The sequence below is a fragment of the Zosterops lateralis genome (assembly GCF_965231275.1).
Source record: "Zosterops lateralis genome assembly, chromosome: 2".
Taxonomy (NCBI): domain Eukaryota; kingdom Metazoa; phylum Chordata; class Aves; order Passeriformes; family Zosteropidae; genus Zosterops; species Zosterops lateralis.
In genome coordinates this window covers 91,999,402-92,026,983 of record NC_139763.1, presented here as the reverse complement: position 1 = coordinate 92,026,983, position 27,582 = coordinate 91,999,402, and the positions used below count along the sequence as shown (strand labels likewise).

The window sequence follows — 27,582 nt, the reverse complement described above, 5'->3', positions numbered from 1 at the left end:
CGCGGCTGCGGCATCAGAGAGGAACGACCCGGGCGGGGGCAGAGGGGGGCGAGGCGAAGGCGAGGAGCAGGAGGAGGAGAAAGAAGAGGAAGGCGAGCGCCGGCCGGGGTGCTCCCATTGTTCCGCACCTGCGCCGGCCGGGACACGTGGCGCCGCTGAGTCCCGCTCCTCGCCCCCCGCCGCTTGACCCGCACGCAGTCGCCCGGCACCATGGGCAAGGGGGTGAGCGGCGGGGCCGGGCCGGGGCGGGGAGTGGGAGATTCGAGGAGCCGGAGGGCGGCCGGTGCCCCTTTTCCCTCGGCCGGGGCCGCGCTTTGTCCGTGGCGGGCCGGGGCGGGCGCGAGCGCGGCCGTTGGCCCCAGCAACGTGCGAGGCCCGCGGGGAGGAAGAGCCGGGCCAGGGCGTGGCGGAGCCCCGGGCCGGGAGCCGCCGTCCCAAAGCCCCCGGCTCCTCCTTGAGGCCGTGTCTCCCCGCCGAGGGGCCTCCCGCCCGCCCGCCCGCAGCCCCCGGGCCGGTGTTATCTGGTGGCCTTGCGGAGCCGGGCAGGGAGAGAGTACTCCCGAGAGTACTTTAGACTTTCCCGGAGACACGAGGGCCCGGCCGGGGGCGGGAGCAGGAGCAGGGGAGCCGGCAGCGCTATTGGGGCTGACCCGCCTGTTGGTGGCAGCCGGAGCGAGATGGTGGCGGGAGGAGGCGGACACCTCTGAGGGCTCCCGTTCATTGGAGTGATAAACTCTCGCAGCGGTTTCTGCCCCGTTGTCAGCATTGTTTCTACCTTAGAGCCCTTATAGGGAGGAGAAGCCCTTAACTCAGATCGTATGCTTTAGCTAAAGGAAAGCGTATGTGAGGGCTGTTGGAAGGAAACAGTGTTGGAAGGCTGTTGTGCTCAGGCACCCCTGTGTGGAGCAGCAGCACCTCTAGGCTTGCTCTGGTTTTGTTTTATGGCAAAAAAAATACAGACCTCTTTCTGGTTTTTGTTGCCTGGGTGTTCGTTTTTTCTCTTTGAATACCTCCCTGTATATCTTGTGTAGCTGGAGGTGTGTAGATTGTGTTTACTTTTGGTTTAGGCACATTCCAGTAAAATTCCCAGATTTCTCTGCCTCCCGAGGAGAGGGTGACCGTGGTGGTAGCGGCGGTAGCGTGTTCCCTGCCAACAGGTGTTCTCTGCTTCCCAAGCGCTGTTCAAACATTGACTTGACTTTGCATTGTCCTCACCGGTGCAGCACAGCAGCAGCAGTGTTGACATAACTGCGTGAGTAGTAGGGAGAGCTGCAAGAACATGGCTGAGTGGACAGCTGCTTGGAAAAGGGGCTTGAGTGTGTGGGGTGAGCTTTCAGCATTTGTTCTGTATATAGGGCTTCTTTTTCTCTTCCTAAGGAAGTCCTTCTGTTGCTTGGCAGCCCCAGCCTGTTGTATTTAAATCCAGTAGGCAACAGGCGGTGTGAACAGTAAAAGTTCATCTAGGAGATAAAGCACTGAGGAGAGATTTGGCAGTGTGGGCAGTATTCTAAATCTTGTTTATATCACCAGAGCAGCCTTTGAGTCGTTTATGTACATAGGACTGCAGAGCAAAAGGCTTTGGGGGCTTAGCCTGCCTTGGTGGGACTAATAGAAGGTAGAGACGCTTTCCAGTGTAGAAAGCTGTCTTGCTCCGCTTCAGATTTCATAGGTTGCACGGATAATAAAGCAATTAGCCTGCAACTGAAGCGCCGCCACAAGGGATAATTCAGCGGGGATAATACGGCTGCCTCATGTTTTCTGCAAGCAAGTCACAAGATTTGCCCGTTCAGCAGTGGGAATGCGAGCGGATAATTGGGGACCCCCTGAAAAACAGGCGTGTGAGAGAGCAAGGCCGTGAAAAAGGTGGAGTGTGGATGCAACACTGAACGGCATGTGCCTGCCCCGAGTTAGGGTTGCCCGAAAAGGAAACTTCTTCCCCATGGGTGCATGGGATGGAAGAGCAGAAAAGAGCCTAAAGTGTGAGAAAACAAGTTTCTTCTCTCTGTGGCTGTGAGGAGAAGCTGAGTGGAGCGTCTGTTTTACTTTAAATGGTAATGGGGCAATGGAAAGGCTGTCAGCGGCTGCTATGCAGCCCAAAAAGCAGATTATCCAACGGGGGGGGGGGCGGGGTGTAGTGGAGGAAAGCACTCTGGATTTCATTCCCCTTCAGAGCTGACTGGAAGCTGTTTGTAGACAGCAGCATGTTTCACTCCGTCTCCTTTGCTGCACAGGCATAGCATGGAGTCAGTGGTGTGTGCCTTGGGGCACTTCTGGAGGTCACCTCTGCCTTAAAGGCCATGAGGAGGAGACGTCCTTATTTCAGTCCTTAATTCAAATCGTATCTTCTAACTCAAGAGAAGTGTGTGTGAAGGCTGTTGGAAACAGTAGTGAAGACCTTTTGAAGCTGGATGCTGTGATAGAGAACCCATGTGTGGAGCAGAAACACCTCTTGGCTAGCTCAGATTTCCTTGAAACCCCAGTTAAGGGGTTTTTTTTCCCCCCCTCTGTCAGAAACTAGGAAGGTTTATTGCATAATGAAACCAGCTGAGGGGAAATCATGCAAATCAAAGCAATCCTTATCTGGTGCAATTAAAACAATCTTAATCTATTACCTTTCCCTTCCCCCATCTTCTTCATTCCTTTATTACTATGGCTATTTTATGACAGTTCACTTTTTATTACTATGGCTAGAGGATAGTCCTTTTGCCAAAGAAAACCCTGGGCCTAGTCAACACATGTTTCTGGAAAAATGAGGGAACAGGGATAGGGGTCTCTGACAAGTGAGGTGAGCTGTACAACCTACTCTGATCCTGACCTGCTGAAAACTGCACCTCATCCTTCACCCAGCCCTTTCCAGGGGGTGGCCTTCACCAGCTCATCTAGGGGAAAACTGTCCAGTCCCCTCACCTTGATGTGTTTCGTCGACTACTAGAGATCTCTGGAGTTATGGTGACTATTAGAGGCAAAGAAGTGAGGAAGGTGACTCTTCGTAGTTGGCAGAGCACCAAAAAAACCCAGGATGGGCTGCTCAGCTGTCCAGCCATGACATTTGGAAAGCCCTTTCTGCTCTTGGGTCTTCACACAGCTCCAGAGCAGCAGAGCTGTTTGTCCTAATACCCAGAGAGGGCTTAAGGTGTGTGGGTGGTCCTTGTTTTATCCTGATGATTAAAAGCCTGATGAGGTTGACGTCTCTTCTCATGGGAGAAGAACTTGTCCTTCCATAATTTGCGAAGCAGCAATCTGTGCACAATTAGCAATTACTGGCTGTTGAGTGAAAACTGCCTTGTACTGTCCTAGATGCTGAGAGTCTGATCAATTGATGCAGCTTGGATTTTTGGTTCAAGACAGGGAATTGAACACAGTTCTTGGGGAGTAAGAAGGATCCAAAGAAGCCATTCCATCTTTTGCCAGGATTACATAGGGTCATGGAACAGAGTTTTCAGTCCAATAGGCGGAGTTAGTTTTATGACTCATCTGGTTAATATATTTACTGTCTCACAAGGCAGGAGGACAGTAACTTTTCTGTTTTCTCTGCACAATTGATTATAATGACATAAGCAGTAAAACAGACCAGGCCTCCAGAGACTGCATAATTTGTTTTGGCTCTTACTTGACATTTCTTGTTGGATTAGGTGATCTTAGAACAGGGTACTTCTGAGCTTGTCTGCTCATTTGTGCCCCTCCTGTTTCCTGGTCAATCATGGCTTGTATTGAGAACATCAGCCATGAATGGCTCAATTAGTCCCGAGCGGAAAATCATCAGCTGTATCTGAAAGACAATAGGATTTTCTGGGGGATGTATAAAACTTCTTACTCTGGTGTATACAAATGTTGTGCTTAAGCCAGTGGAAAAAAAATAAATCTTGCATGGAAAAAAAAGAAGCTGCATTGTTTTTTTCTGAGGCAGTTTTGATGAGTCAGTTCTTGGGCTAAGTCAAGGAACAGGGGTGACATTTCTGATGAGACAGACCTTCCTTTGTGTTCAGGCCATGTGATTAAATTGTGATAAGACGTGGATGTGGAGTACCACAGGCCTTCTTCTCTTTGTACAGCAGGAAGAGAACGGGAGAACAGGGAAATCCTACAGCGCCGAGGTGGGATGGAAACCTCTCCCCCTGGCAGCCCAGCCAGCACAAACCTTTGTTGAACAGATTGGGCTCATCTTGCAGGAAGGGAGGTAATGGCCCCGGAGGCACAGAACAGGGGCAGGACTTGGACTCTGATGTGTGTGTCAAGTTCAGATTTGAATGATGGAGCAGGAAGTTCAGATTCTGCATGAAATGATCCTGTAACAAGAGCTGAAGCTGATTCTCCTGACTTTCCTACTTACCTTTTCAGTAAGGGTGGGATGTAGTACTAAAGCAAGGGGAAAATATTCCAAGTACTGTGCTTTTTTTTTTTTTTTTTTTTTTTTTTTTTTTTTTTTTTTTAGCTGAGGAATTGCTGAGCTGCTCTGTAAGATGGACTCCATTAAGACCCAAATACTTGGGGTGCTTAAAGAAACAAGTAACTCTATCCCCTCTTTGTTCTGACTGCAGCTGATCGCTGGATTTTTTGAGTTTGTTTTTTTTTTTAAAGCAAATCATGCTTGAACAAAGGCAATGAGCCTTTTCATGTTTGCCCACTTGTAGATTGTTTCAGCTGCAGCTGAAAAAGCTTAACCACTCCTATATTCCTGAATTATTTACTGCCCCCAATGAGCTGAGTAACTTTATTTCTCACAGAAGTTTCAAAGAACCAGGAGGTTTTTAGATCACCTGCAAGAGCTTGCCAGGCGTTTCTTGGGGAGAAGGGGTGAAGCTGAAGGTGATGGAGTGGTAGTCAGACAAGGCACTAACTCCTTCACCTTGGTGAAGAATCCTTTCTCATCTCAAGCAGTAACCAAGAGGCATGTGTTTTGTGCAAGGCTCTGTTCGGACTTGTCTGCCACAGCTCCAGCAGAAGTCAGAGTTGTTTCCTTCAGAGGCTGAAGGAGAGAGATGCTTCATGGTGGCTTTTTGTGAATTGCCTTGAGGCAAATTCCTGTGATGCTGGAATGCAAGGACCTTGCTGGAGTACTGTGGCTTTCACTTTTTTAAGAAGGGATATAGGAGTTTAGGTGCAGGGAAGAGAATGTCAGGAATGCTGACAGTCTGTAGCTCTGTGTCCTTTTCCTGGATCAGTGGAGGCAAATAGTTCGGCTCTGCTCCACTTATTAAAAACTGTTTCCATTGCACAGCTCCGTAGTAGTGTGCAAAGCTTGCCTTTCCTGAGCAGCGTAAGGGGGGACTTCCTTGCATGTGAAATGTGTGATTGTGGCTGCAGAGTGTTGCACACAGAGCTTTCTCAGCACAGTAAAAACCCTTGTCTAGATGCGACTGACCAGCTCTTTCAGAAAAGTAATGATTGTCTTTTTTGTGCAGTTTCACTTTTGGTTTCGGTTTCTATTTCTCTCGAAATAGATAATAAAAATTTCCTGTTAGCTGCTCATCAGGACAGGTCTTGGATCCAAACAATAGTTCCTGTGTCCAGATCACTCTCAGGAGTCCAGTTCATGGTTTGAGGTGTTCAGGCAAAGAACAAGCAAGGCAATGCCTTTGAAACCTTTTCTTAATCGTGTTAAAGATTTGAGTCTGGTGCCACTAAATGCTGTTTCATCTTAAAGTTCTTCTCGGGGATCTTATTAGGTGAAAATCTCATCACATAAAACTTGGCGGAGTGTAGGGATGTAATGGGTCTCACACAGAAGGGAACAGCAGGTTGTCTTTTAAGTGATGTTTATGTGCACTAAGTCATGATTTGTTTGTCCTTAGATGCTTGTTTACCCCATTATGACTAGATTTAAATCTTTGCATGATTTCATGTAGAATTAACCATAATAAAAGTGAATAAAAATCCTACTGAATAAAGAGGCTTTGAGCGAATCATCTGCTCTGTGAAGTGTAAGCAGGACTAAGCACAGAGTGAATCTGCAAAAGTGTACTGCTGCTTTGTATACCATTCTGGCTGCTCAAACTGCCATAAATTGAAAGCAGATTTCTGTTGCATAAACTGGCCAGCTAGTTCTCCAAACTGAGAATGAAAGTGTTGGAACTTAGCCCCCCAGAATTGACCAGCCAGAGGTACCACCTCTTATTTATCTCCAGTTGATAGGCTGCTTCTCCTCACCAGAGGATGTGGAAGACTGGGAGGGGGGAGGAGGAGTTAATGCCTTGAAGGAAACATACGTTTGCTCTCAGGAATTGGTTTCTTCTGCTCTTTATCACTTTTTCAGCTTGAGCTGGGGCTCACACGTCAAGACTGCCTGAATAGTGTGTAGCTTGCTTTCCGCTGATAGGCTTGCACAATGTCTGGCTCTAATCTATGTACTGGGGATGATACTGAGCAGACTTCTCTGCTAACTACGTTGTTTTTATTATTTACTGTAGTGGCATAGCTTTCACAGAATCATGTAGGTTGGAAAAGACCATTAAAATAATTAAGTCCAACCACTAACCCAGCATTGCCAAGTCCACCACTAAATCATCTCTCCAAGTGCCACATCTACACATCTTTTGAATACTGCTGGGGATGGTGACTCAACCAATTTCCTGGGCATCCTGTTCCAGGGCTTGACAGCCCTTTCCGTGAAGAAATTTTTCCTAAGAGCCACTCTGAACCTCTCCTGGCACAACTGGAGGTAGTTTCCTCTTGGCCTGTCTCTTCTTGGGAGAGTAAACCAGCTCCCACCTGGCTACAGCCTCCTTTCAGGGAGAGGAGCAGAGAGCAATAAGGTCTCCCCTGAGCCTCCCTTTTTTCCAGGCTCAACACCCACAGCTCCCTCAGCTGCTCCTCATCAGACTCATGTTCCAGACCCTTCACCAGCTCTGTTGCACTTCCCTGGACATGCTCCAGCACTTCAGTGTTCTTGCAGTGAGGGGCCCAGAACTGGACACAGGACTTGAGGTGTGGCCTCACCAGTGCTGAGCACAGGGGGACAATCCCTGCCCTGGTCCTGCTGGCCACACTATTGCTGACACAGGCCAGGTGCCATTGGCCTTCTTGGCCACTTGGGCACATGTTGGCTCATGTGCAGCCCCTGTTGACCAGCACTCCCAGGTCCTTTTCCACTGGACAGCTTTCTAGCCACTCTTCCCCCAGCCTGTAGCATTGCCTGGGGTTGTTGTGACCCAAGGGCAGGACTTGGCACTTTGCCTTATTAAACCTTGTGTTGTTGGTCTCAGCCCATCAATCCAGCCTGTGCAGATCCCAATGCAGAGCCTTCCTGCCCCCCAGCTGATCAACTCTCCTGCCCAGCTTAGTGTTATCTGCAAAGTGACTGAGGGTGTGCTCGATCCACTTGTCCAGATCACTGATAAAGATGTTAAACAGGACTGGCCTTAATACTAAGGCCTGGAGAACCCCACTGGTGGCCAGGTGCCAGCTGGATGTAACTCGGTTCACCACCACTTTCTTGGTCTAGCCCTCTATCTGTTTTTTTTTTTTTACCCAGCACACAATGCACCTGTCCAAGCCACAAGCAGCCTGTTTCTCCAAGGGAATGCTGTCAGAAACAGTGTCAAAGGCTTTACTAAAGTTTAGGTAGACAACTTTAATAAACTGTAATAATTTTGTCTGCCTGGGAGTCTTGTGTGTTATAGTTCATGGCTGCTGCTGTGGAATTTGACTGTAAGATGTTTCTAATAATGCTGTGTCTTCCCTTGCAGGATGGAAGAGACAAGTATGAGCCCACTGCTACATCAGAGCATGGCGGGAAGAAGAAGAAGGGGAAGAAGGAGAGGGACATGGATGAGCTTAAAAAGGAAGTCGTGATGGTAAGAGTGTAGAGCACAGAAAGAGCAGCTTTAAGAACGTTAGCTATGCCCAAAGCCCTGTGCCTAATCTGACTAAAAGAGAAAGGAGCTGGTGTGCTGACAGCATAGTGTGACTGAAGGCACTGATCTCCCTTCTCCTCCCCTCTGTTCCCATGCCAGATGTGCTGTAAGTGTTTCAGCATCAAGATGAGCACACAATAGACCCTGGCAACATCACTTCTCAAAAGGCACTTGACACAGAGCCTAAGTCTGTGCCTGCCTGCATTACCCATAGCATAGTATAGATGTATTTCCTCAGCCAGGCAAGTGCACTCTGCATAGCAGCATTACAGGCTTTATTGTGCTGTCATGTGAGTGGGACTGCTGTTTTCATTCCAGCTGAGGAGTTGAGGCTGTACAGCTCCATTTACTGCTGGCCTCTGCTCAAACTGACCTCAGTAGTATTCCTTCTAGTCATGTTCGAGGCTGTGAGGAGTGTCTCCCATCTCCATCTGTGAAAGCTGGCTGATGCTAGATATGTCTGTGAGCATCATCTGGCTTAGATCTGCTGTCCTTGAAGGTGATGCAGATTTTCTTTCTGTTCTGTGGATTCGAGACTGGGCTTGAACATTTTTGACCCCTCTGTTAGGAAGAGGGATTTCTAAAGATTGCCCAAAGATCACATTCTGTGTTCAGTAGTGATGTATACTTAAAGCATCTGCTCCTCCAGTACAGCTATTTAAGTGAAGCACTGCTCTGAACCATCTTGATCCAACTGAAAAATAGCCTGGCTGTGAGAAGAAGCCTCTTTGGGGAAAGAAACACTTCCCCCAAAGTAGTGTTTAGTATAGCAACACTACTTAAAAACGTGTGAAATTACAGGTTTTATCTTCTGTGCATTCCTACCTTCCTTCTCAACTCCTTTTCTTTCCACTCCTCTCTCAACCTCCCAAAAAAACCCACCCACTGAGGTTTCACAGAATCTGCTGAGGGTGTAAGGACTGCACTGAGAGAAAGTCAGACTTTTTCAGAAAAGCTTTCAAGTACTCAAATAGTCACAAGAATGCTAGAGACTCTGCTGAACTCCAGAATGAGTTTAAGATTTCTCTTCACAGAGAGGATGAACTAGAGTCCTTCCATATCTGTTACAGATAGAAAGCCTGGGGTGGGGATGGCATTGCTGAGCTCTTTTCTCAGATTCTTTTCTCTTCCAACTATTTCTTGTCTTTCAGGATGACCACAAGCTGAGCCTTGATGAACTTCATCGTAAATATGGAACAGACTTGAATCGGGTAGGTAGACGTTGTATTCCTTCCCTCTTTGCCCTGATCTGAAAAGAAACAGCCGCAGCTCAGAGCATTTCACAAAGGGAGATCTGGGTGGTCTGATTTTGGTATGAGTTTTTTTTTTTTCCTTTTTGTGTTTAATCTCCCCTCCTCCAGTTAAGTTTCTCAGGCTTTCGAAGAGCTGTTGAATTCATAAGTACTTCTCTTTATCCTCCCGCTGGACAACTTGACTGCAATGCTTCAGTGACTTTACTTCTAACAAAGTCACTGTTACCTGCCTCAGAGTTGTTCAAGGTCAAATTGATTCTTGGTGTTATTTTTTTTTCCAGAGGAGCATGTAACAAAGTTTTTGTTGTTTGTTATGTTGAAAATGTAGTCTAGAGAGCTAGCACATACCCAGAGATTTAATGACGGCTAGTAACAGTTAAAATTTTGCCTTTGTGCAGTAAGAGGTATGCAAATGTTCTAGGCTACCGTAGAGTCCAGTGCAGAAGCACTGCAGTGGTTTTATGTTTTTGCTGGTTTTTTGTTTGCTTTGCTTAATGCATCTCTTGTATGATTGCAGATAGCATCAAGTCTGCTCTTATAACAGTACAGAGATTTGCATGTTTGTGTCCAAGATACTTGCTTCTGAAAGCTGAACTTCCTGGCAGGTTCTTCTAACTTGTCATCACTTTCATGGCCTCCAGGTTTCACTTGTTCCATAATTTGATAAGGGTGGATGGCACTGTGCTGTACCTCAGAGCTCAAAGTTTTGGTCTGTAGCCTTCTTGTTCTGCCCTTCAGTGTTCTTCGTAGGCCCATGGTCTGCAGGCTCCTCAAGTAGCATTCAGCATCCTGTAGGTGCTGTTTTGGCATTCAGTTTTCACATCCTGCACTTGTGTTGTGGAGCCCTGGCAGGTTTGGACATCTCCATTACCTGTTAGCAGCTGCTTGTTGCTGCGGTAGAACTTGAACAAATTCAGACCTACCTTCTGCAGCTGGTCTTGCCACAATGCCTGAAAAAGGAACCTCTCTTGTAGGGTTTGACTTCTGCACGTGCAGCTGAGATCCTGGCTCGTGATGGCCCCAATGCCCTCACACCCCCACCCACCACTCCTGAATGGGTAAAGTTCTGTCGGCAGCTCTTCGGAGGATTCTCACTCCTGCTGTGGATTGGTGCTATTCTGTGTTTTCTGGCTTATGGCATACAGAGCTTGATGGAGGAGGAGCCCAACAACGATAACGTAAGTAAAAGTGTCTGGTTTACCTCAAAGGCAGGCCAAGCAGCCTGTTGGGCTCAAGGCAGATTAACTTCCTTTAAGCATTCAGTCCAGAAGCTTTTCCCATAAGCATGGGAAATTCAGTGTGTGAGCTTAACATGTTTTGGAGTGCTTCCACATAATGAAATGAACAGGCAACTTCCTTTGTGTTGTGTTTTAACAACACTAGATGTGGACAGCTTTTGTGTTCAAAATGTACAGAGACTGCAAGTACCTTCATGCTTGTGATGGTGCATTTAAATGCCAGGCAATTTATTTGGACAAACTGGAAGCCTTTCAGGCAGATTGTCCTCTGACTCACTTTCTCTGCTTTTTGTAGCTGTACCTGGGTATTGTGTTGGCTGCTGTGGTTATCATTACTGGCTGCTTCTCTTATTACCAAGAAGCAAAAAGTTCCAAGATCATGGAGTCCTTCAAGAACCTGGTGCCTCAGGTATGGAATAAATCATTTCCTTGTGGTGTGGCAAGCCATAGCTTGCTCAAAGGTTTTAAACATCATCTCCAATTGCAAGGGCCTGCTGTTAATGTGGGTTACTAGCTCTTAATTTTGAGGGATCTGTGAGACTCCTCTAAGTAACTACGCTAATAGGCCAAGGCAGTTCCTGGAAACCTGTGGGTTCCACCAGCCTTTTAATAATCATTGGACACTTTCTGCATAGTCTGAGGAGTTCAGTAACCAGTGTAATAAGCACTAAAATTTGGATTCCTTCATGGACAGTCTGGATCATACCTAACTATCACACTGTCACCTTGGTAACAAGGAGCTTTAATATCAAGAAAAAAAGTTGTTTTTCTTAAATAGCATATATATCACATATAAACATCTTAGTACAAGTAGAAACCTTGTAGAAGCATAGCATAAGTATTTTAAGATTCTCAAATCTTTTGAGCCTTGTCTTAAGAGTTGCTTTTGACATAGATTGTTTCTTCACTGTCTTTTAGCAAGCACTTGTAGTCAGAAATGGTGAGAAAATGAGCATAAATGCTGAAGGTGTTGTTGTTGGAGATCTAGTGGAGGTAAAAGGAGGAGACAGAATTCCAGCTGACCTTCGGATCATATCTGCACATGGTTGCAAGGTACAGTAGTGACTATTGGAAAACTTAATTCTGAAGGAGGATGAATTAGTCTTCTATGCTGTGAATGGGGGCTGGAGTGGAGGAGAAGGATGGGGAAGTACCTAGTAGGCAACTGTCTGCTCGTGTATGATGAAGTACTCTTTTTCGTGTAGGTGGATAACTCCTCACTTACTGGTGAATCAGAGCCTCAAACCAGGTCTCCAGACTTCTCCCATGAGAACCCATTAGAGACCAGGAACATTGCCTTCTTTTCCACCAACTGTGTGGAAGGTATGTGTGTCTCCTACTTCCCTGAAGTATGAACAGTGATATTGAGCTGTGTAGATAAGCAGTGTGAATATACCATGAGCCTATTTCTACCATGCAAGAACAAGGTGGAAGTTTGCATCAAAGTCCTTGCCCATTCCAATTGCAGTACTGTAGAATGGGCAAAGGCTCCACAGCACTACTGGGTCTTTTGTTCTTGCTTCTTTTAGAGGAGCAGCCATGTGGTGTGTCTTCGAGCCTGCCTGTTTTATTACAAGAAAAACGTGTTGAAGTGCAGATAACATAATGTGAACCATGAGGTAGAGCTGTATGAAGTAGTACAGCTGCTGCAGAGAGGAGGAACCTCTGGCAGGACTTCTGTTGCAGCTCTGAATATGGAAGTACACAGTCTTTGTGCTGAAGCCCACCCAGAACACCTCTTCCACACCTACAGGATATTAAGCTGTGGTTGCTTTTGTTTTCTGAAAACCATCTCTCTTCCAGGCACTGCCCGTGGCATTGTCATTAGCACTGGGGATCGCACTGTGATGGGACGTATTGCCAGTTTGGCTTCTGGACTGGAAGGGGGTAAAACTCCAATTGCTATGGAGATTGAGCACTTTATCCACCTCATCACTGGAGTGGCTGTATTCCTGGGTGTCTCCTTCTTCATCCTTTCCCTCATCCTTGAGTACACATGGCTGGAGGCTGTTATCTTCCTCATTGGGATCATTGTGGCCAATGTCCCTGAAGGGCTGCTTGCAACGGTTACGGTGAGTGAAGTTGGAAAAAAGATTGAATTTGCTACATATGTGGTCCTTAAGGAAGTGGAGTGCCTTATCTCAGTGTGCATTCAGAGAGGTGAACACTAAAGTAATGGGAGGTGAGTGTGTAGGGTTGGGATTTATAAATCTCAGTGTATTTTAACTAATTGCCTGAATCAACATCAAGTTCTGCAGCAATTTATCTCATAAAGATGGATCCCTGAGTTAGACATCCACATCATGCAGCTGAAGGGAGCAAGACTAGGCATTCTAGTCCTGCCTTTTTCTGTGGCAGGAAGGGGTTTTCCTGCTCCAACCATCAGGGTTTCTACACCCACATGCACACCAACCCTTTAGAGCTAGCAGAGCATCCCCCAAGCTTCACTCTAGCCCCAGCTTTTGGGATCTGTCAGGTTTTTTTAAGTTTGGTTTCTTGGAGAGGTGGTGAGAGTATCTAGGTGTTCTTAGGTGTATGGAGGGTGGTGGTGGACAGGAGAAAATGCTTTCATGCTGCCTTAGGAAGCAGAGTAGCAACCAAGCCAGGGAATGAACAGTTGGGCACTCAAACCAGTTAAGAGCTTCTAGCAAAAACGTGAGCTGGAGCTGCTCACTTTCTACCCCAGTAACTTGCAAGCCCTACCACCAGAGCTACTTTGGGCCATCTCATATGTGGCTTGCCTTCACCTATTTCGAGAGCCCCTATGATTAGGAGGTGGCAACTTTGACTGAAATGTTAGTCTGAGGCATGTTATTTCCTTCCTAATGCACTGAGAAGCAGGAGGCTGAAGCCTTTTCTGGAGGTTTTGTAATGAGGAAAATGTCATTTAAACCTAGCACCTGGTCTGAAGTGTTGCTGTTTATTTTATACTGGCAGGGTGATCAAGGAGTTAGGGAATCACTGCAGGGCATGGAAGCTGGTTGTCATTCCATGTGCATGTTGAGTTGGACAGCAGTGTTACTACTGCACAAGTGCATCTAACCTGGCATCTTCTTTCTTGTCCCCAGGTATGTCTGACACTAACAGCCAAGCGTATGGCTCGTAAGAACTGCTTGGTGAAGAACCTCGAGGCTGTGGAGACCCTGGGTTCCACGTCCACCATCTGTTCTGACAAAACAGGCACTCTGACACAGAATCGCATGACAGTTGCCCACATGTGGTTTGACAATCAGATTCATGAGGCTGATACTACAGAGAACCAGAGTGGTAAGACAGCCTCTCTGTGCTTGAGGCATCTCGTTTAAAAAATGGCTTTTTTCTGGGCCTTTCTGGACACTGGTACTTCTAAAAGCCTTTATTTGTAGCTCTCCAGTCCAAGCGATGTTCACAATGCAAGGATTTCTAATGGACAGTCTAGAATAAGTGTAAAAAAATTGAAATGATACCTAGAAAGCTTTGTACTGTACCACAATTCTGTTTAATCTTGAAAGTCTGTATTGCTGCCTTTTGTGCGGAATTACTCCATTGGAATTTGAGCCTCTTGAATGTTCAGCCCCATATGTTTGTCCTGTACATAGAAATATTTGCAAAGTACCTAATTATCTTTGCTAAAATGTTTCTTGATGAAATTGCTCAATCTTAAGTCTGTTGAAAGTATGGACAGCAGAAGTGTTGGCCCCAGTAATAATTACTTGAGGCTGGATATAAATGGAAAGTTCCCATGTGGAACTAGATGGTTGCCTTTGGACAGGGGTTTTCCCAGAACATCCAGGTTGTGTTTGCATAGTGCCAGTAATGAATGTAAGACTTTAGCAGGAAGTTTCTCCTAGTTGATAAGAATCTGAAATCTCAGCGTGCTGTGCAACTGAGAGAAATGCTTATCTCTCCAGAACTGTTCAATACAACCAAACTTAGGAGTTTCCTAGCTGTCGTCTACCTTGTGAAATGCTGTACTTGCAACACATTTATTAACATAAACATTTTTCCACTGGTGCTGCTGCACCCTGCCCTGAACTAGTCCAAAACATTGTGCTTATCTGCACTGCTTTAAAAAGCCACTTTATTTAACACTACTGCGAAGTAATGAGCTATAAATAGATTTTTTTGGAAGCCCTAGGCCTGGCAGTGTTGGCTTGGCTGCAGTGGAAATAAACCTAGAGGATTTCACTTCATGGAAAGTATGTTAGGTTATCGGTTAACTGTCTCTTCAATTCATCTCCTTTAAAGCCAACTTAAAAGTCAGAATGAGAGAGTATCTTTATTTAAGCATTTTTCCTTTGGGAGTTATTTCATCCAGTTACTGGACTAATGGATAAAGTGAGACAACCTGGAGGTAGAACCCAGCATCCCTTACTCAAGCCCTCTGAAAGCATGTTATCTGTCCAGAATTCCTTACCTTCGTCAGCATGTTCCTCTGTTGCTGCTGGATATGGCCATTACTGGAATCTTAAAAGCAGAGGTGTTCTCTTGCACTGCTGCTGTTCCACTCTCTGGTCTTAAAATAATCAGCTGCTCATCAAGTATCTGGGAAGAGAGGAGGATTGAAAGATGTAGTTATGTTCTGAGTGTTTCCTGTTTCTGAGATAAAAGTTTCTTGCTCTTAAACCTGTGGGATTTTGAGCTTATGTGACTTTTTTGAGGGGTGGCTTTTTGACAGTCTTCTCTGCTATCAGGTGCTTCCTTTGACAAGAGCTCAGCCACTTGGACTGCTTTGTCCAGAATTGCAGGTCTCTGTAACCGTGCTGTGTTCCAGGCTGGCCAGGAAAATGTACCAATTCTCAAGGTGAGTTCCCAAAAAAAAAGGTGTTGGTCTTGTTCCTCACCACCATCCTCTCATAATAGTGGTGAGATGATATCCTGTGAAGATATATGAACCTGCAAAGTAGAGGTAGCTGCTAATCTTAATCTTTTCTACAGTCTGGCACTCTTAATGGAAGTGTGCTGTGGGCAGGGAAGATGGGATTGATGAGACATTTTTCCCACAGCAGAATCCCTGCTATCCTCTGCCATTTACACTCAGTTTGGGAGGCCAGATATTTCAGACAGGGCTAGGAAAGACAGAAAGCTTTCCTAAGCATTTTCCAGTATCTGGCTGTTCCAGGAATTGCTATCTCTGGCATTTGTACACTTCAAAGCTACAAACACCTGGTGCTGGGGGAGCAGTGGTTGTGGGAGACTGGCTAGAGACGGTCTGCTCTCACTGGCAAGTCTCCTTAAGCTTTCAGTGCCGGTGCAAGTGCTGGCACAGCACCAGTTCACATTCCTCGTTCTGAACTGTGACCCAGCCAGGGCTGAAATTAACCATACAGTGCTTATAATCTGTCAAGTATTAGTCATGTCGCTTCGTAAACTTGTTCCCAGGGGTGTTCTGATGCAGTGGTAGTAGAGATGATGGAACAAACTATTTTTCCCCAGCACTCCTCTGACTGTATCTTAAGACGACAAAATGTGACCTGAAGTTAGGAGAGCTGGAGTTCTTCCTGTTTAAGGAAGGCTTTGGAAGAGGGGAGTTTTGAGAAGTCTTTAGATACCAAAAAGTAGTACAGAAATGGAAGAAAAAAATCTCAGAGACCAGAAGGACAAGAAATACTTGGTTTCAACTGCAGCAAAGGAAACTCCACCAGGACATTGAGCACATACAGATCTCCTGGGCTGAGGAGCCCCATCTCTACCAGTGCCAACCTTTATGGGGAGGAGGGACACGGACAGATCAAATTTCTCCCAGAGGCTTGATAAACTGGTGTTATATTGGAATGGGAGAGCACATGAAAGTGTTTCTTATGTGCATGTCATCACTCTTCATCTCATATTAGCTGTTCTTCATGGCAAGCAGCTTACAGCAGTTCTCAAAGTTTACCCTCCAGCCTCACTTGGTCTGACTGTACCTGGTTATGTGACTTTTTCTAACCCTTTAAAAGGGTTTCTTGACTTTGTCATAAGAAGACTGCTGCTTTCTCAAGATGGGAGGCCTGGCTTTCTGAAATGCAGTATTTGTCAGTACTAGAGAATAGAACTATTTATTGTTTACTTTCATATAATGTTCTGTAGAAGCTATGACTGGGCTGTGATGAATTCACTCTTAAAAATCTATTTTAAATATCCAGTCTTCTGTGCTTGTATGTTTTGATAGTTGTCTTTTTTCCTCAGCGAGCAGTGGCAGGAGATGCCTCTGAGTCTGCACTTCTGAAATGCATTGAATTGTGCTGTGGTTCTGTCAAGGAGATGAGAGAAAGGTATCCCAAAGTGGTGGAAATCCCATTTAACTCTACCAACAAGTACCAGGTAAGCAGGTGTCCTCTTGAAAAGAGAGCTGCTGTGTGAAGTACTTGTGTAAATTTGCACACAGTGTGCTTCAAAACTTGTCCTGGCACCTAAATCTTGTCTAGCCATTACTTGCTTGAAGGCTGCTCTATAAATCTAAGTTAGCAGACCAAGTGGAGCTGCATTGACACTAAGGTGTAAGCTGCTAACAAAGGATCAGACATGCTCTCAGCCTGTGTAGCAATAGTGCACAGAGTGTGGAGTAACTCAAATCTGGGAATAGGAATGAACTGCTGGGAAGTGACCTTGACAGGTGGCACTTGGATACAGAAAAGGTCATTTCAACACCTGCAGTTATACCCTAATGCTAAAGAATGCACAGATTCCTTAGTTTGTAAACCTCTTAAAGGGGGGGTAAATGAAACTAGAGCAGAGTATCACAAATGGCCCTGAGCTGCCATAGTTTCAAAACATTGAAGTTTATTACTTGTGTCCTTCACACTACATGTTTATAGAACACATTCATTTCTTCCACCCTTAGCTGTCTATCCACAAAAACGCAAATCCATCAGAATCCCGTTACTTGCTGGTGATGAAGGGAGCTCCAGAGAGGATCTTGGATCGCTGCAGCACCATTCTTATTCATGGCAAAGAGCAACCACTGGATGAGGAAATGAAAGATGCTTTTCAGAATGCATACCTTGAGTTGGGAGGCCTCGGGGAGAGAGTGTTAGGTAAGGAAAAACAGCCTTATTACATTGGAAAAAGATTTGTCCTTCATATTCCTGTGTAGTCCTCACAGATTAAGTGAAGGGTCACTCTGTTCCTGCAGTGTAACCATGGTATTAAGGTCACTTCAGCAATTCATGTAGGGACAGTCCTGCCTTTAATCTAAAAGGCAGACTGCAGGGTCTGGTCTCTCCCGGCAGCGAAGTCACATAGATCAAAATGCAGCAAAGCATTTGGGACCTTCTGTGGGACTACATGGAATTGTGTTTATTCCACTGCATGAGAACCAGGCTGTCTGGACACCTAGCAACAGCTGCTAGTTTTCAGAATGGGAGCGTGACTCCTTTCTCAGCAGCCCTGGCTAAACCTCTGACTAAGCTGCCCTGTTATTCTTGTGTAGCTGCTTGCAGAAGCAATAAATGTTCACTCTCTCTGCTTCCTGATGTGTAGAAACAGAGTAAATGTGGTTTTGGTGTGTTACAGGATTCTGCCACTTGGCTCTGCCTGATGATCAGTTCCCTGAGGGCTTCCAGTTTGATACAGACGACCTGAACTTCCCTGTAGACAAACTCTGCTTTGTAGGACTGATGTCTATGATTGACCCACCTCGTGCTGCTGTGCCAGATGCTGTTGGCAAATGCAGAAGTGCTGGGATCAAGGTAATTTATTCCTGAGTTGAAAAACTCCTCATTTCATACCTGTGGAAATAAAGAGCTTCCTTGACCTCCTATGTTACTGTAATGTGAGTGGATGAAGTAATTGATCAGGATTTAACTACTACAGGCTTAATTTCTAAGTTAAATACAAATGGTTGTGTGTTCATTAACTGAAAAATAAGTGAAACTCCAAACTGCTCGGGCACTGAGATCATGGTGTCCCAAAGCACATGATTTGGCTTAGGGTGAGTTCTGCATGTGCCACAATACTGACTAAAATGATAGGAAGTGTGGGCTGGAGACGTAGCTGGCTCCATTATCTCAACATGAACAATTTTTTTGTCTTCCATCCACCTCAATCCCTCACATACTGGTAGCAGATTACTGCCTGTAACTCAGACTTGCTCTGTGCTAGGGCACATGAGTGGAACAAAAGATACATAGCCTTTTCAGTGTAAGGGACCCTGCCTTTTTGGCAGTGTTGCTCTGCAGTACAGGCAAGGCTTTCATGGCAGTCTGTTTGCATTTCAGGTTATCATGGTTACTGGAGACCATCCCATCACAGCCAAAGCCATTGCCAAGGGTGTCGGCATCATCTCCGAGGGCAATGAAACAGTAGAAGATATTGCTGCTCGCCTCAACATTCCTGTCAGCCAGGTCAACCCTAGGTAATGTCTGCTGGGAAAGGCCAGAGCTGTTCAAAGAATTAAGCATTTGCCTCTCTCTTTGCCTTTGATAATTCCTTATCTCCCCCCTGGGCATGAAAAGCTTGGCATTTGCTTGGCTCAGGATATTGTGGCTCTTCAATGTGTATCATGAGTTACGTGAAGAATGCACAAGACTGTCTTAAATGTGCATGTCTTGTGTGTGGGAAGTACTTAGGAGTAAGATTATAGGAGAGCAAAGTGAGCAGGGCTTTGCCAGGTACAGGAGTTGACACTAGTTCATAGCAACAAGCAGAATAAATGTAAAGAGGGAACTCCTTCCTCTTAAGGGTTAAAGCTTGCCTTCATAGCCTAGCTGGAACTGAGGCATCCTCAGAAAATGTGCTTTGGCATAAGCAGGCTGTTTGCAGAATGGCTGGGCTGTCTGCATTGCTTAGCTTGACCCAGCCTGTGTTTGGGCTGGAGGACAGCCATGTAGCTTATGAACTGTGAATAGAGACACCCTGTGAAATGAAATTGCTTGGGGCTTTTTTTGGTTGGGATTTTTTTTCTTTATTAAAAAATTTTGAGGGTAACTTCAAAACCTAGCAATGCAGGCTAGGGTTGGCTGGGCTGTATGACTGAGCAGGTCAGCAGCTGGCTCTAAGGGTGGGGAAGGAATTTCCCTGTCTACCCTGTCTAAACTGGGTGATGCCAAGAGCTGTGTGGATAGTCTCCTAGACCTATAAGGGATGGTATGCTGGGCTGGAGAGATGGTATTTTGCTGCAGCATGTAGGGTACCAAACCAGTCTAAATATAACATTGCATGCTTTTGTGGCCGAAGGGTGTAAATTAGTTGGAACTGGCATGGTGTGAACACACTGTGAGGAACCATGTGTCATCAGTCACATGGTCATCAGTCTTGCAAAAAGGATTGCCTGCAGAAGACAGCAGCATCTCTTGAAACCTTGGAAGCTAACTACCTGAGCCAGGGGTTCCTTTTTTTTTTTTAGAGAGACCAAGATTTGTGGAAACAACTAGTTTTTGTCTGTTGCTTGGTTCTGCTTTGTTGTCTTTTTCTTGGTGTTCCCCATCTGCCTCTCAAATTTTGAGCATCAAATCTCTGTGCAGAGGCTGCCTGGATTAGTATTTAGTCATAGCAGAAGTTGGACTTTCCCAAGAGCACTGAAGAGCCCTATTTTTATGGGGCAAGTACAGCTAACAGGAAACTTATTTTGCAGGGATGCCAAAGCTTGCGTGGTTCATGGCTCAGATTTGAAGGACATGACTAGTGAGCAATTGGATGACATCCTGCTTCACCATACAGAAATTGTCTTTGCCAGGACATCTCCTCAGCAGAAGCTTATCATTGTGGAAGGCTGTCAGAGACAGGTAAAGAGAGGGACAATAAGGGTGTCATATTAGAGACGTGCCCAGACATAAGTATGTAAACTACCAGGAAGTTCTGCTGTTGAAGTGGTAGGGTTAAGTCTCCTCAGTGCCCTTATGTAAAGGGCCAGATTAAATCTGTCTGTCAGCAGCCTTCAGCTGCTGATGTCAGGCTGCTCTACAATACAGAAATCTAAGGGTCTGACAGGAAAATATCTTCAGTTTGTACTGAGGCTATCTTCTGATCCTAGGATGTTCATTAAAGGTGCTGGATGTGCTTGAGAGAGGAGGACCCAACATGTTCATGTGTTGTTCAAGGTCTCCTTTGGATAGAGCAGCATGGTTCTCTGGATGAGCCTGATCAGAACTGGGAAAGGGTGAGGGGAGGGCAAGAAGGTACTGAGGTCTCTTTACAGCAAAGTGAAATAGTTTTTTGTGCTTCATCTGAAAGGTAGGAGAAAGCTCTTCTGCCCAAAACGTCTTACATGATGATTTGTCTTGCTGTTCCTCTCTTTGTGCCTAGGGTGCCATTGTAGCAGTCACAGGTGATGGTGTGAATGATTCCCCAGCCCTGAAGAAGGCTGACATTGGTGTTGCTATGGGTATTGCTGGCTCAGATGTCTCCAAGCAGGCAGCTGACATGATTCTTCTGGATGACAACTTTGCCTCCATTGTCACTGGGGTTGAAGAAGGTGAGTCTATAATTTGTGTGCAGTGGTGGTAAAGTAATATGCTTCAGTATCACCTCTGAAATAGAGGCATCTGAGGGGCTCTTCTTTGAACTTGCCTCCATGGCAAGAGTTTTCAAGGAGAACAGCATTTTTCCTCCTCCCTTCAAAGTTTTATTCCTTTCCATGGGTGTTCGGCTTGACCTCTTGGGATGGGTAAGAGTAAGAAGCAGCTGAGTAACAAAAGCCACTTTGTGGTGTTGCTTAACATGTGACCTTACAGTCATCTTTGCCAGCTGGGTGTGACATTTTCCTCCCTGATGGACGTGTAGCTCTCAAACAGGAGCACAACAGAGGGTCCCTCCAGGGGCTCTTGATGATGTCCAGAAAGGCTTAGTATCCTAGTGCTGTATGCAGTGAGCCCTGACTGCTGTGACCACAAGTGTCACTCTCCACAGGTGTTACTGTGCATGGAGCAGTCTCACCCTTACTTACAAGAGAACCGTTTTGTTTGCTACACTAACATTCTGCCATTTGGTGTTAGCAGTGAGGCTGCCTGTGGCCTGTTTGGCTGCCTTCTGCTGACAAGTGAGAGTTCCCTGTTCTCTCTTCCTTGCCCCAGGGCGTCTGATCTTCGATAACCTGAAGAAGTCTATTGCCTACACCTTGACCAGTAACATTCCTGAAATCACGCCGTTCCTGATCTTCATCATTGCAAACATACCCCTTCCTCTGGGAACAGTCACCATCCTCTGCATTGACTTGGGCACTGACATGGTGAATATGTTTTTTTTTTTTTTTGTTATAAGAAAAGATGTGGATATTCTTAGGTACCCTGAAGAAAGGACAGGTGGAAGGAAAATGCTTAAATGCAGTTTCCTCTAGTGTTCTGATTTAAAGTAAATGACCATCTGATACTCCTTTTATTCACATTCATCTCATGGCTCTTGAGTCTGAGGATCTTTCAGCTCCCTGTAAGGACAAACTGGGGCTGGGAAGGGGCTATGGTCCTTCTGGAATGTCACATCTAGGGCTTTTGGGGAGTGGTGTTGCTCTCACTGAATATATGAGACAGGGAAGACTATACAGTGGAGAATTGAAACTCTTCTAACAGCAGTCCTGACACCCTCAGGTCCCTGCTATCTCCCTGGCATACGAGCAAGCAGAGAGTGACATCATGAAGAGGCAGCCCAGAAATCCCAAAACAGACAAGCTGGTGAATGAACGGCTGATCAGCATGGCCTATGGGCAGATTGGTAAGCTGCTCTGTTTGCTCTGGCACCAATTTGAACTTGATGGTAGCAGGAGTTGTAAACAATCTTGAGTCAGTGACTGCTCTGCTTATTTTGGTAGGGTTGAGGTTTGGGGTATGTAAACCAGAACCTCAGGCTGTAAAGAACTTGCAATGATTCTTCCCTCATGGCTTATAGCAGTGGCTTGTGCAGCTTGATCCATTGAATCGCTTTCACAGTAATTTTGTTTAATTGCACAGTGCTGTAAAGGAACTGGCTGACAACCAGCTCTCCTCTGGTTCAGACTTGTTCAGCAAGAACATAGATCCCATTGTTAGTTTAATTAGAAGTAAAGGATTCTCTCCAGCATATCCCTAAATGCACAGCATTAGGAGCCTTGATTAAAGGCAGCTACAGAGACGTGTCCAGTTCACAGGATGGGAGCTCATGCTTAATTGCAGCAGACCTTGGGAATCTTCTTGACTGTATTTTGCAAGGGTTGGGGGTGGGCAAGGCATGATGAGAATACAAAGGGAGTTTTATCTTGTGTCCTTGAGTACAGTGCCATCACAGCACAGGGCAGAACAGAAGTAACTCTGTACAAAGTCGGGGGCAGAAGCTGCTCAGCAAAAGGGTTGCAGCTGAGTTTGATGTTAGTGTGAACTATTTCTACAGTTGCTGCTTGAGACACTAAGCCCCACAGGGAGTAATTTTTAATGTGGTTAGCGTTTCTTGCAAACAGTTGTTCTGTTATAATTGCTCTGCACAGTAGCTTTATCAGTTGTATCATCCTTTCTTACCTGTTTAGGTATGATCCAGGCCCTTGGAGGCTTCTTCACCTATTTTGTAATCATGGCAGAGAATGGGTTCTGGCCTTCTGGCTTGCTAGGGATCAGAGTTCAGTGGGATGACCGATGGATTAATGATGTGGAAGACAGCTATGGGCAGCAATGGGTAAGTTTTGAGGCACAGCTTAAAGGCTGCCAGCCAAAATATTAATGCCTGCTGAACTTGGTATGAGCACCAGAGAGCAAAGGCAGCAGGTCTGAATGCTCTCTGCTTTGTCTGCTTCCTAGACCTACGAACAGAGGAAGATAGTGGAGTTCACTTGCCATACAGCCTTCTTTGTCAGCATCGTGGTCGTGCAGTGGGCAGACTTGATCATTTGTAAGACCCGAAGAAACTCTGTCTTCCAGCAGGGAATGAAGTAAGTCATCCTGTCCATGGTGGATTTAGATGTGGACTCTGTGTTCTCCAGCACACAGCATTCTAGTCCTTCATCCCAGCAGTTGTTTTGGCAAAAGTCTTGACCAGACTGTCTCGGTAGTGAGTAAAAGAGGATTGGGTGCTCTCTTCCTTGTAGTACTTGCTTGTAGACTTGCAGTTGTCAGGCTGAAACAAAGAAATGGTGGCTTCTGCTGGCATTGTCTGTGGGAGCTAGCCCACCTCAAAGGACACTGACACTCCAGTACACAGCTTTGATCTCTTGATCTTATACATCAAGAGATCTTGTGGCATGAACCCCCAGACACCTCCTGAATTTGTGATGAAAGCAATTGCTGGTTGACTTAATCATGAACTGTCTCTGAAGAGACTTAAAATACCATCATGGCAACTCTGCTGTCACCTTGGATGGATGGCCTGGTAGTCCCCATCTGATGAATTCCTGGGCTGGACTGGAATGTCTGTTTCCATTCAATTCACTCCCATGTGGCAACTAGGTGTTTTTTAGGATGTCATCTCTGAAAGTACTTTGTCCCTGATTTCTTTTCTGTCTCTTCTAGGAACAAGATCTTAATATTTGGTCTCTTTGAGGAGACTGCTCTGGCTGCCTTCCTGTCCTACTGCCCTGGGATGGATGTTGCTCTAAGGATGTATCCTCTGAAGTAAGTTGCATCATGCTTTTTGTGTAACAGATTGTACCACAGAACAATAGTGCATGAGTGGGGAGATGAGTAAAAGTAGTTGTGAACCAGTGGAGATCAAACCTGGTCTTAAGAGTTTAGGCTGGAGGGTGTCAGTGATCCTTTGCTGTCCTGTGGCACACCAGGGTTTTCTTCACTGTGTGTGGGAATGTTCATGAGTAGCCTCCTGTTTAGTGCCTCACTAAAAATCAGCAGTACAACTTGAGTACCAATGTGCTCTAGTGCAGCTGCCTCTTGCACTTATCTACATGGAGTATTTTTATGGCTAGGGTACTGCACCTCCAAAGAGAGCCAGTTGTATTGCTGTAAATCATAGGGCAGAACTGCTGATGACGTCTTGTGCCTTTTTCCTATGTTCCTTGGGAAGAGAACAAGTAGTAAAGTCTTTTAAAAGCTGCTACGTAGATGCAGATGACCAGTTGATGCACAGTAACTTTCCTAATGGTTGGAAAGGTGCCAACATCTTAAGTGTTGCTCAACAGCATTGCAACACTTCCATGGCAGGCTTTAGTCTTAAGCCAGAGGACTATTCAAAGTTTAAGCGTCACGAAATCTTCATGGAAAAAAAGAAATCCTGGTACATCTTGCATTCCATTCAAAGCGTTGCCTGGAGTTGGGTGCTGAAGTGGGAGCATTTCCTTACAAGAAAGCTGGCCTCTGCCCAGTGCCTGCAGCAGCTGCATGTTAGTAAATCACGAGGGAAACAATAGAGTTCCAGCCAGCAAGGCTCTGGGCACAAAGGTTGTGCACTTATAGGAAATATTGCTTGATTGGTAGGTGGGGAGGTGCTGGTACAGAGATGAGCAAAGGTGCTATGACACGCCTTGTGTTGGAATTACTGTCCAAAAGTGAATTAATCTACTGTAGCAGGAAACCTGGCTACGGATTTTCTTGGCTTGGAGGATTCTTGACTGAACCCTAGCCAGACTGAACTGGCAGGCTGGGTCATGCCAGCCTTCTTGCGCTTGAGTGTGCCATCAAGTCAGAGGTGTGCTAGGCAAAGAGCACCTCCATAACCTGTGTTCTCACTGTCTCCTCTCCCAAACAGGCCAACCTGGTGGTTCTGTGCTTTCCCATACTCCCTCCTCATATTCGTGTATGATGAAGTCAGAAAGCTCATTATCAGACGCAACCCTGGCGGTAAGAATGCGCTGCTCATCTGTGGTTTCCTTCCCCACCCCTTCATGCTGCTGAGTTCTCCAGAAGCCCCAGCAAAGCTTGGAGACTCCTAAGCACTATTTGTGGCTGTATTTTGCTGTGTTTCCCCCTTTTTCAACATCAATGTGCAGTTAGTTCAAATTAAGGACTTCTTGCTGTCCTTACATTCTCTCCCATTATATAAAAGTACAGATATGCAGAAGTAGTTGGAAAAGACTGATTAATGCTTGGATAGATCTAGAAAGCTGAAAGAGGTCCTGAAAGCTGGAGAACATTAGTTTGGCAAGATTTTCCCATTGCTACAGGTCACTTACTAGCTCACATGCTACAATGCAAGTTTTCAAAAACCTCATATTTGGTTTGCCTTGAGACTAATTCTGCTTTCTCCCTTTTCTTTTAGGCTGGGTGGAAAGAGAGACCTACTACTAAAAAGTACCTGTAAAACATTCCACGCACAGCCCATGCCACCTCTCCACCATCTCTCCTGTGTGCATACTTCATCTTTGCAAGAGCAGAACTGTGCCTGAGCAGAAGTGAGCTGAAACTAAAGGAAACATGAAGAAACATGGACTGGAGGAGAAAGCAAGGGGGAGGTTGGGGTGGGGGGAATGTCCGACCATCAGTCCAGGGGGATGAGAGTTTGAGTAGTTTTATGTGCCTTTATGTTTTTGTAAAAGGAAACTGAAGATTTTATATGTGGATTTTTACAAATAAAGATGGATTATAAGAGGATGCCCCCACATGGTCTTAGGTGGATGTTTTTCTCAAGGCAAAAACTGGTTCAGGGCAGTGTCCTCACCCTGGCTTAGGGTGTGGTGGTGAGTGCAAGGGTTAGTGTCTGGCTTCCTGTTTTTTGTAATCGGGAAGCAGAGCTGCTTGACCCACAGACAACAGCATATGTAAAAGCCAGTGCATCTTACTCTAGCTCTGTGCTTAATGTGACAAACTGTTTGCCAGCACTTGAATCTCACTGCTTAAAGCTCAGGAACCTTCCTGCCCTTTGACTGTGCATCTTCGCTTCTTTGAGCAAATGGAGCTTTGAGTGAAGAGCTGGCCTGCCTAAAGGGGCTCTTTGCTGGGTTCTGAGTGAGAACAGGCTTCCACTGACTGGCGCTTGGATCCAAGCAGCCTTGTTCTCAAAATTGACGCTAATTTTCCTGCTTGCTTAGCCAAGCAAGGGATAGTGTTTCCCAGTGTCCTCTGTGCATGGCACTTGCCCCATCCTGATACTGGCTTGTGCCTCGTGTGGAATGAGGGCAGGGGCTGATCATGGATTCTGTATCCTCCACTTCTGAGGAAGGTATTGCTGTTGTCTGGGGTCTGAGCTGTCTCTGTGAGCTGATGGGAGTCATGCTGCTTCCCTCTGAGTATCTAACCTTTTTCTGTATGCTTTGATTTACTGTTAATGCCTGTATGGCTCACTTCTGTGAGAGAGCTGGCCTTTTGCATGTGGGCAGTCACCATAAAGTCCTAACTATTCATTGCTCCTAGTGCTGTTACGCTAAAGCAAGCTGGAGATGCTTCAAGCCCTGTTCCTGAACTGCTGGTCTGTGCCCCTCTTAGATATGTGTCTACCTCTGCAAAGGATCACTAAACCACAGCACTTAAATGCTCTGCAATTAAAACTCCACTTTGTCATCCCTTCCTCATAACTTTTTGGTTTTTTTAAGGTGGTGTTTTAAAGCTGGGTCACTTACCTCATGTACTGAACAATAAAAACTCAGAGAGCACTAGGGAGGGAAAAAATGAGAAGTTGAGGGTGGCAACTGTTTCAATTTGTCTTGGACACTCTACTGTGGAACCCCCAGTTGGAGATGATTAAAAATAATAATAAAGTCTTCCAATTGTTGGAGTCTGCCCATGCTAACAGTTGAATTCATGCAACTGGGCGTGAGGTGATCCCATTTGGGAAGGGGAGCTGCACTAAGGGAGGAAGAAAAAAAGGTGGGTATATATGTTTACTGGATCTGATGATGAGAGAAGTGATGCAGAAGTGACACTCAGTCCACCCAGGCGTGACACTTCCTTGACTCGGCCATTACACTTCCTTAAACATTTTGGTCAGTGCCTGAGACTCACTGCAGTGAAGTTGCAAAATCAGTGTTGGTTGTCAGATGCTGGCAAAAAAAAAAAGGTCCTGTTACTCTCCCAGACATTTCAGCTTTTAACAGCCTTAGCAATGAGCTTCTCACTAAGATTCCAAGGTGTAGGTGAGGAGAGACCCCTGAAGGTCCAGCTGCCACTTAGTACATGGAGGCCAGAGTTGACCCCCTGCCCTGTGGCTCCAAGGGCTCCTCGCTGGCCTGTTCTTGTGCTGCAGTGTAGTTGAGGCTCCTTTCCAGACAGGTCCAACTGCATCTTGCAGGAATGCTTTTTGGCTATGGTTGCTGCTTGGGAGTTCCCCCTCACCTGGACATCTCACACTGGTCCAGGAGCATTTCTTGCACTTCATGCTGTGACTCACCAGTTTACTTGCCATCTTCCAAAATAAAACTACTCTGAAGCCAAGTCTGGACAAGCACTGACTCATGTTAAAGGAAAGCCTGACCCCACTGTGACTGACCTCCTTGCCTGG

The 27,582-nt window shown here is 45.9% G+C and overlaps 1 protein-coding gene across 1 annotated transcript; it reads left to right on the top strand.

Moving 5' to 3' along the window:
- On the top strand, positions 1-25,747 carry ATP1A1 (ATPase Na+/K+ transporting subunit alpha 1). The gene is made up of 23 exons (XM_083855293.1): positions 1-222; positions 7,686-7,793; positions 9,005-9,064; positions 10,081-10,284; positions 10,640-10,753; positions 11,263-11,397; positions 11,550-11,667; positions 12,148-12,416; positions 13,413-13,611; positions 15,018-15,127; positions 16,492-16,626; positions 17,147-17,339; positions 17,818-17,993; positions 18,522-18,658; positions 19,877-20,027; positions 20,548-20,716; positions 21,315-21,469; positions 21,825-21,948; positions 22,733-22,878; positions 23,001-23,131; positions 23,709-23,810; positions 24,898-24,989; positions 25,408-25,747. The coding sequence occupies exons 1-23, from the start codon at positions 211-213 to the stop codon at positions 25,434-25,436; spliced, it is 3,069 nt and encodes a 1,022-aa protein (XP_083711419.1). The 5' UTR covers positions 1-210; the 3' UTR covers positions 25,437-25,747.
- The last annotated feature ends 1,835 nt before the right edge of the window (positions 25,748-27,582 follow it).